The 10132-nt window shown below is 49.7% G+C and overlaps 1 protein-coding gene across 1 annotated transcript; it reads right to left on the reverse strand.

Annotated features, from left to right (window-relative positions):
* Positions 1-2455: 2455 nt before the first annotated feature.
* Positions 2456-4292, reverse strand: LOC142454812 (serine/threonine-protein phosphatase 2A 56 kDa regulatory subunit delta isoform-like). The gene is given in 4 exon segments (XM_075556108.1): positions 2456-2680; positions 2682-4020; positions 4059-4120; positions 4123-4292. Coding segments are annotated over 4 exon segments (1758 nt in total). The 5' UTR covers positions 4255-4292.
* Between the last annotated feature and the right edge of the window lie 5840 nt (positions 4293-10132).

The following is a 10132-nucleotide window of genomic DNA, read 5'->3' on the forward strand; positions in this document are numbered from 1 at the left end:
TAGCTGACTGCTAGTTGAAAGATCTGTGGTTTGAACCCACTAGCTGCTCCACGGGGAGAGATGTGGCCATCTGCTGCAGCGAAGACTATAGCCGTGAAAACCCTAGGGGATGATTCGGCTTTGTTCTACACAGTCACTATGAATTAGGATTGATTTGACGGCAATGGGTTTGGGTCTAAATGTAGATGGGAGCCCAGTGACGCCATGCATACGTGCTCGGTGACAAGGCTGACAGTGTGAAATCACTCAGCAGCTCCGAGGGAGGAAGACCCGGTGAGCCAGTCCTGAAAGGATGGCAGCCTAGCCAAACCCGACGGGAGCAGCTCTACTTGGTCACGTGGAGTCACCTATAAGTCTGAATCCACTCGGCAGCACCTACAACATAGGTGTCGACCACATCCAGGACGAAAGAGCAGCTTGAAGAACCCCGGACGCAGAGATGGTGGCTTCCATACTCCAACAGGTCTTAGGGCCGTTTCACTTGAAGTTTCAGACGTGCGCTCAAGCATCACAGGGACGAGGGTGCTTTACAGAACCCAGGGCCTCACAGAAACAGGGGAAAGGGAAAGACGATTTTGTTTCTGGTGCCTTCTCAGTACCCGTTCATTTCTGGTGACACAGTGGTTACTCACTGGGCTGCTAATCTACAAGCAGGGCGGTTCAAGACCACCAGCTGCTATTGGGGGGGTGGGCGGGAGAAGACCAGGCTTTCAACTCCTGAAGAGAGTTACAATCTCAGAAACCTACAGGGGCCTCTGGAGTCACTAAGCATTGGAATCGACTTGATGGTAATGAGCTTGGTGTTTTGGTTTTTCCTCCCTTCTGATGAGTTTTTTAGGTCCCTCCCCCTCCAAATCTTGTGACCCTTTGTCACAAGCCCTCCCTCTTGCCCAGTCAGTTCCTCCCAAGCCTCTAGGAGCCCCCTCCCATGGATTTATGCACCCCCTCCTCCGTTCTAAAGGGGGCAGATCTCTTTACTAGTGGAAGGAACATGTCAGACCCAGGGCGGAACCATCACAGCTCCTGCAAGTGGTCCAGAAGGCTCAACTCCAGAGAACTGAACAGAACAGGAAGATACAGAAGAAACAGGTGGGGCTGACATCTTCTGAGGCCACTCAGACTGCTCGGTCCCCCGCGCCCAGGACAGAGGGCTTCAAGTTCAGGCGAGCAGCAGCAGTTTCATAATAAGTGCACATGGTTGTGGTTGAACAACAATCAATGTTGATTGTATAGCTTTCACATTTTTCCTTTTGTTTTACACATTCAGAACTATCAATGTTGCTAATTTGCAACCACTAATTTGCTGGTATAGCTGATAAATGTGGTGGCTTCCTCGATTTCCAGGAAGGGGCAGGGGATGCCTGCCTTAACTGGCAGAAGTTGTGGGTTAGAAATGCAACTGGTGGGACAAGAGGAAAGTAAAAGGAAATAGAGGAAAGAGCTAGGAGGCAAAAGGCATATTTTTCTCAGAGACCCACTTTATTCACTTCTGTACATTTGGGGACCTCAGCTCAAGCCCAACCCGCCTTAGCATGTCGCTCTGTGGAGAATAAAGCTCCCTATGTACACAGCCAAGAGATGCATGCCGGTGCCCCACCCCCCGACCTGGGTCCTGCCCTCCTTACCACCCCCTCCAAGGTGCTGGACAGGGGCCCTCACTAGGACTTGCCTAACATCAGCACAAACAAGGAAATAAATAGGTGCTGGAGGAGCCATGCTTGGGGCGCTGCTCCCTCCCAGCTTGTTCCAAGAGCACTGGAAAGCAGTCAGCTCCAGGGCGGCCCCATCCTTGTCTGTGATCCTGGGACTGCTGCCACTTGGAGGGGCACACAGGGGGTGTGTGTGTCCATTCCCACCCTCTAGTCAGCTTGGGCCCGTGTTCAGCACTTAAACTGTCCATAGCCCGTATTTTATTTTCCTATGACCGCCCCACAATGCCGTCTCCATCAGGTGGGAGACAGAGGAAATAATAGGGCCCGCTTGGCCTGCACACCGCTGAGGCAGGGGGCTTAGTTGTGCTGTGTGGGTTGGGCTCCCCCTCCAGCTACTCTCCAGGAGTGACTGGGGCTCAATGTAACTTTGGTGAGAAGTTGCCCCCTACCTGCCTCTGCAGGCAAGGAAGAGGGCAGATGGCTGAGCTCAGATGAGGACAATGGGAAGGGGCGGGGCATGTGTATTCCTGTGTGTTCTCAGAGCAGCCTCAGGCAGCTGTGAGGTGAGCAGGAGGGGGTGAGGGATCCCCATGTGGTCTGAGCGTTGGGGAGCCCAGCCTATCTGCACTGTCCACAGGGAGGGATGAACACATGTGGGGAAGAAGGGGGGCCACCCTGTGAGCATCCCTGCTTTAAGGGTCTGCATCCCCACCCCCAGAGTAGCTAAAGAGGCACTGCCTTGCCCCCAGTCAGCCAACAGGGAGCAGAGGGTGGAGGGCCAGGGCTGAACAGGCTGTGAGGGGTCAGAGAGCCTCCTGGCTGGCAGTTAGGAACTCCTCGGCCCGCTTGTGCGCCTCCAGAGCCTTGATGGTGTACACCGTCCTGGGGCAGCTCTGACTTCCGCGGAGCAGTACCTTCTCCTTCTTCATGTCCTTCAGCATCTGCACGGCCTCTGTCTCCACCGTCCTCTTCAGAAGCTGGATGTCCTCTGCCGTGGGAGTCTCCGTCTCCATCGAGTACACGGGGGGCCAGTGGTGGCGGAGCTCGGAACATGGGGTACTGGGGGTTTAGCCGGGCCAGCTCCTCGATCTTGTGCCACATCTCTTCTCTCTCCTTTATTCGGAACCGGCCCTTCTGCTTCTCTGCCTTGTACTGCTGAGTACAGTCGTCAAAAAGCTTCTGGTTCATCTCCATAAACAGTTTGAGGGCATTGTAAATGAGTCCGTGGATGGTTTTATTCCAGTGGCTTTTGGAGTTCCTGTAGAGCGCCGGGAACATGATGGGGAGGACTCGGGAGGCGTTGTCGCTGATGAGGCGCATGAAGTACTCGTTGTTCCAGTAGTACAGGGCGCGCTCTGCCACCTGGAAGTGGGGGCTGGAGACACACTTGGCAAGCTGGCGGAAGAGTGGGTCCATCACCTTGCTGAACTCTGACGGCTTGATGACGTCCAGAATATCCTCCAGCTCGTTCAGGAACATCACTTCCTTGGGGCTGTGCGTCTTGGGCCAGAACTTGAGGAGCCCCACGATCACCGGCTCTGTGAGACTGCTCTCCTTCTCCAGGAACTGGGCCACGCAGTAGGCTAACTGAGGATGGTAGACACTCAGGGACTTGACCTTGTGGAGGGGGAGCAACACTCGGATGAGGAACATCTTGTGCTCCTCCTTCAGAGGCAGGGCGAAGCCTTTGATGATGCTGCCCAGGATCTCCAGCAACTCAGCAATCCCATTGTGGTGTTCCGTCTCGTAGATGAACCTGTAGAAGATGTGATCAATCTGCCTGCGGATGTAGGCCCGGAGCCCCAGGAATTTGCCATAGATTCGATGCAAGATGGTCTTGAGGAAGTAGCGCTCCCGGGGGTCCTCGCTGTCAAAGAGGTCCAGGAGAGCAAGAACAAACTTCTGGTCAATGTACTTCTTGGCTATGTTTGGCTGGAAATCCGGCGACTCAAGGAAACGGAGGAAAAACTCATACACGAGCTGGAGATGGGGCCAGGCCGCCTCCAGGGTGGGCTCATCCTCCTCTGGGTCAAACTCGGCCCCCGTGGGATTGGATGAAGGGGGCAGGGTCCGGAAGAGGTTCACTGAAAACATGGTGACGGCCTCGGGGTAGATGGCCTCCGTGACGACGTCTCGGCTGTGGGTGATGTACTCCACCATCTCCTTGAGCCCGGCGCGCTTCACCTCCTTGAACTTGAGGTCACTGAGTGGGTCTGACACAAAGTCAAAGAGCACACAGCACTGGCGTAGTTTCTGGATAAATAGCTCCTCCCGCTCCTGGGTTGGCGAATCTTTCAGGGCGGGCAGCTTCCGCAGCTCCCGGAAGCGGGAGGAGCTCTGTCAGCGCTCCTTCTTGACGATCTGCGGGGGGGGGGGGGGGGGTGTGGGGGGGCGGGGGGGGCGGGCCCCCCCCAGTACTTGATCTTGCTGAGCTGCGTGGGGGGCGGCGTGCTATTGCTGGGACGCTTTTGTTGGAGGCCGGGGGCTGGGGCTGGGGCTCCTCGGTGTTCTCGCCTCCACCATCCTTGCTGGAACTACTGGCTTTGGCCGTGCCTTTGGCAAGCTTGGGGGGCTCCTTCTCCTTCTTCAGTTTGTAGGGCATCTCGGCCCTTCCGGACCCGGCCCGGCTCCTGCGGTCCCCCTCCTCTGCTCTGGCGTCTCTTCGCCTCGGCCTGCGCGCTGCGCCCAGGTGAGCGGGAGCCGCAAAAGGCATTTATAGAGGTCTAAATACAGGCATGGACATATGCAAAGATATTTATATATGAGGATGGGGGAATATATGTGCATATATGTATAGGTTTAGTATTAAGGTAACAGGTGGACATTGGGCTTCCACTCAAGTACTCCCTCAATGCAAGAATACTTTCTTCTATTAAACTGGCATTCCATGATACTCACCTTCCGGAAATGATCACTGAAGACAAATGGGTGCATAAGCAAATGTGGTGGAGAAAGCTGATGGTGACCGGCTATCAAATGATATAGCATCTGGGGTCTTAAAGGCTTGAAGGTAAACAAGCAGCTATCTAGCTCAGAAGCAACAAAGCCCACATGGAAGAAACACACCAGCCTGTGTGATCACGAGGTGTAGAAGGGATCAGGTATCAGGCATCATCAGAACAAAAATACCATATCATTGTGAATGAGGGGGAGTGTGGAGTGGAGACCCAAAGCCCATCTGTAGACAATTGGACATCCCCTTACAGAAGGGTCCGGGGAAGAGACGAGCCAGTCAGGGTGTGATGTAGCAACGATGAAAAATACAACTTTCCTCTAGTTCCTAAATGCTTCCTCTCCCCCTCCCCCCCCCCACTATCATGATTCGAATTCTACCTTACAAATCTGGCTAGACCAGAGGATGTACACTGGTACAGATAGGAACTGGAAACACAGGGAATCCAGGGCGGATGATCTCTTCAGGACCAGTGGTGAGAGTGGCAATGCTGGGAGGGTGGAGGGAGGGGAGGGTGGAAAGGGGGAACCGATTACAAGTATCTATATATAACTTCCTCCCTGGGGGACAGACAACAGAAAAGTGGGTGAGGGGAGACGTCAGACAGTGCACAATTTGACAAAATAATAATTTATAAATTATCAAGGGTTATGAGGGAAGGGGAGCAGGAAAGGAGGGGAGAAATGAGGTGCTGATGTCAGGGGCTTAAGTGGAGAGCAAATGTTTTGAGCATGATGAGGGCAATGAATGTACAAATGTGCTTTACACCATTGATGTATGTATGGATTGTGATAGGAGTTGTATGATTTTTAAAATGATTTTTTAAGAATAAATGATTTTTAAGAAAATGATTTTTTAAAAAGAATAAATTAAACCAAACCGAAAAAAGAAGAAGACAATCTTGGAAACCCTATGGGGGATTTCTATTCTAGCCGGCAGTATCACTACAAGTTAGAATCCACTCAATGGCAACGGGTTTTCATAATGCTTGCTTTTGAATAAATCATCATTTTGATCAAGAAAAAGAAAAGAAATGTAACTGGTGGGAGAGGAGCCGCAGATCTGAAAACACAGCCAAGTCTGAGAGTCATCAGGAAAAGCTGTAGCAAGACAGATTGCTTCCTTAATTGCTACTGAAAAGGAAGAGGGAGACTCTACCTTTCTTTCCCGAGCCCTGCCCAAAGGTGAGAAGATTAGTGACTTCTGGTCTCTAATGGAAAGGGCAGAGGTTGGAATCCACCAGGTGCCCCCGGGGAGAAAGAAGAGGCTGTTTGCTTCCAGAAAGACTAGAGCCTTGAAAACCCCATGGGGCAGTTCTGCACCAGGCTGTTGTAGGCTTTCTTGGTTGTTGTTTGGTTCATAAGAAAAGTGTGCAATGTAATGGAAGAGGAGACAAATTCTCCACCCCTGTCATCCCAGTTGAAGCCACAGACACCTAGGCACATGCAGACACACGGCTGAAGTTAATGAGGTGCTAAGAGGGAGTAGCTTGGTCTCTAATATTGTACTTTAACATGCCCTGCTGGACCTCTCTCTCTCCCTGGACAACTTCTCAGGGAAGATCTTCAATTTTCACGTCTTACAACCCTATGAATAGCCTCATTGGGGGATAGGATTTACAACCCCATATAAAAAAACAGCAACAAAAGCCCGCAAGTCTAGGCCTGGCCATGACTAGCTGAGAAGACATGTTTTGTTGTCTGCCATTTCACTCTCCTGGCTCAACCTCGTCCACCTTGATCTTCTGACTCATCCCAGCTCCTGCTGGAGAAACAGGAAAGAGAACAAAGGTCCTTTGACTTAGGCTGGTACCGCTGTTGTCTCTCTTGACTAACCTTGTGGCAGATGTACAAATGCTAGTACTTTTGATGGAAAGCATTCTGGGCTCTTCAGATGTCCCCCCCACACACACACACACACACATGGTTTGCACTGCATGGCTTCCTGGTTTGAGTGATGCCACTCTGGCGACTTGATTATCAGCTAGCCCTCAGCTCCTGATGCCTGGAGGCAAGTTCTCCTCCTACTGGAGTCCCGGTCATGGCCAAACTCACTGCCATCCAGTACATTCCAGGCCTATCCAGAGTCTCTGAGATTAGACAGCCTTACAGGAGCAAACAGCTCCATTGTTCTTCCATGGAGTGGTTAGAGTTTGAACTGCTAACCTTGCAGTTGGCAGTCTGTGTTAGTCTAGGTAGACTAGAGAAACAAATCCAGTGAGATGCACATATGTATAGGAAAGAACTTTATATCAAAGAATAATTATATATTGAGAAAACATCTCAGCCCAGTCCAGATCAAGTCCATAATCTGATATTAGCCCATATGTCTGATACCAATTGATAAATTTCTCTTCAGGCTCACTCAGCACATGCAGTGACACTGAATGCAGGAAGATCACAGGCCAGTGGGTGGAAAGTCTGGTGGAGCCAGGGCCAGTGTAAGCATCTCAGTGCTGGCAGGGGTCTCCACGTGGCTCCTTCAGCTCTAGGACTCTAGCTCCATGTGTCTTGTCAACAGGAAGACCAAGCAGAGTCGGTGTGTATCTGGCCTCCAGTGAGCTATTCATCTCCATGACGTCTCCAAATGAGGTCATCAAGCTGTGACCTGATTGACAGGCTAGACTCCACCCCTTTGCAAGTTGACACCAGATTATGTAACTTTGACATAGCCCCCTGCCTAAGCCACAACACCAAAAGGGCAGGATTCCACCAGGCAGCTCAAATGCCCACTGCAGAGTTCACTTGACCAGGAAGTTACATATCTTCACCCCTCCAAACCATTTCCCTGTCTCCTTCCCCTGCTGTGATAGTTACTTTCATGTGGCAACTTATCAAGGTCATGGTTCCTAACATAAGCTTTCCCAAGCATTAGATGGTTGGGTTGCTATTCTACAATGTCATTCTAATGTAGTTCACGTAATCACTCTCCATTGTTGTTAGCTGCTGCAGGTTGGTTCTGACGCATAGCGACCTATGTACAACAGAATGGAACACTGCCCAGTCCTGCACCATCCTCACAAATTACTCTCCTGTCTGAGCCCATTGCTGCAGCCACTGTGCCAATCCATTTCATCAAAGGTCTTCCTCTCTTTTTTTTTTTCCTGACCCTCCACTTTGGCAAGGATGATGTCCTTCTCCGGAGACTGGTCTCTTTCAACAACATGTCCAAAGGACTTGAGACAAGTCTGGCCACCCTTGCCTCTAAGGAGCATTCCGGCTACACTTCCTCCAAGACAGTGGTTCTCAACCTGTGGGTCACGACCCCTTTGTGGGTAGAATGACCCTTTCGCAAGGGTCCCCTGATGAAAAACAGTAGCAAAATTACAGTTATGAAGTAGCAACAAAAATAATCTTATGGTGGGGGGGGGGGGGTCTACACAACATAAGGACCTGTATGAAAAGGTCAAGGCATTAGGAAGGTTGAGAACCACTGCTCCAAGACAAACCTGTTTGTTCTTTTAGCAATCCGTGGTATTTTCAATATTCTTCACCAACCTCATAGTTCAAATGCATCGATTCTTCTTTGGTCTTCTTCATTCAATGTCCAGCTTTCACATGCATACTGGAAATAGCATGGCTTGGGTCAGGCACACCTCCGTCCTCCAAGTAACCTCCTTGTTTCATCTTGTGCAGATTTTCCTAATGCAATGAGCCTCCATAATGTGCTGTAATTGACCATCGGTTGAAAGGGAAATTCCCTTGAAAAGGGAGCTATAGTCTGCATTTAAATTATAAATAGATATTTGGCAGAATTCACTCTCTCTTTTGACTCTGTAATCTTCCTTTCATCTGACTATGGATCTTGAGTCACAAAGCTGTGTAAGTCTCCAGTCTAATAACTGAACCATAGATTATTTGTGTGTGTTTTTAAAATTTCTTAGTAAAATATCATTTTATTGGGGACTCTTACAACTCTTACTACAATCCATACATCAATTGTATCAGGCATATTTGTACATATGTTGCCATCATTCCTTTCTAAACAATTATGTTCTATTGAGCCTGTACTTGTCTAGGTCCTTTAGAGAAACAAATCCACAGAAACTCATGTAAAAGAGAGAGTTTTATATAAAGGTTAAGTGTGCATCAAGAAAACATTCCAACTCAGTGCTGCCCAAGCCCACAAGTCCAACATTAACCCATTAACCCATATGTCCAGCACCAATCCACAAATTCCTCCTCCATCTCACAAAACATATGCAATGATGCCGACTGCAGGAGGAAAGCCGAGTCAGTGAACGTGTAAACATCTCAGCACTGATGGGTCTCCACACGAGTGATCCAGCATGCAGGGCTGTATCAGGGTAGGTCCATGTGGCTTCTTCTCAGGGATGTTTTGCAGGAAGTGAGCCTTGCCAGCTAAAGCAGGGAACTGGCTAAGACAGCTGCACCCTGATCCGAACATCAGAAAGCAAGAGACCCGAGAACTAGAAAGGCGAGGCTCACTGAGCCATTTATCCCTCTGCCCTTCAATTGACCCCACATGTGTTTATCGGCCAGGTTGGCACAATAAACTAAGTACCTCAGAGCCCTTGGTATCAGCTCCTCTTTTTCACCCTCCCTCCCCACCATACCCTCATGACCCCTGATAGATTATAAATTGTTATTTTCATATCTCACTCTGACTGCTGTCTCCCTTCCCCCAGGGTTTCTTTTGTTCTTCCCCCTGGAGGGGAGTGTGTGGGTATATGTTGATCATTACGATCGGTTCCCTCTTCCTCCTCTCCCCTTCCCTTCTGGTATCACGATTCCCATTCCTGCTCCTGGAGTCTGTGTGTCGTGAGTTCTTATCTCTTATCTATATCTGGGTATATGCTCCGGTCTAGTCTGAAGTGAGAAGCAGCACTAGGGTGTGATAGTGGGGGGTGAGGAAGCCTCAAGGAACCAGAGGAATATTGTATGTTTCAGCGGTGCTATACTGCACCCTGGTTGACTCATCCCTTCCCTGTGGCCCCTCTATGTGGGATGTTCCATTGTCTAGAGATAGGCTTTGGGTCTCTGCTCTGATCCCCCTCATTCTCAATTATGTTTTTTTTCATGGTTTGTTTACTTGTTTGGAACCATAGATTTTCGAATTGCCAGTTCCCCCAAATCCTGTGATCCAATAAGAGTTTCCTGTCTGTCATGAAACACTCATGAAAATTTTGAATTAAAAAATAATTCAATTTCCCACAAATTCTTTAAAGCTCTTCCTATCTCTCTCTCTCTCCATCAACTCAATCATCCATCTATCAATCTACAATCTAGATAGCTATATTTTTTGTGTCTCACTAGTTCTATTTCTCTAGAGAGTCCTCAAGACATACACCATCATGGTCTTATCTAACTCACCTCCTTGATGTCAGAATTCTCCTAGCAGGAAGCAGGCATCAGCCTTTATGTTTCTAGAACCACTCTTCATGCCCCCATCCCACCTCCACCCTTGGAAACTCCAGGGTCTGCCTCCACACCTGATACCAAGAGCTCAAGGAGAAAGAAATGATGGTGGCAACAAATGTACAAGTGTGCTTGACACAATGGATGGA

The sequence above is a fragment of the Tenrec ecaudatus genome, chromosome 8 (assembly GCF_050624435.1).
Source record: "Tenrec ecaudatus isolate mTenEca1 chromosome 8, mTenEca1.hap1, whole genome shotgun sequence".
Lineage (NCBI taxonomy): Eukaryota > Metazoa > Chordata > Mammalia > Afrosoricida > Tenrecidae > Tenrec > Tenrec ecaudatus.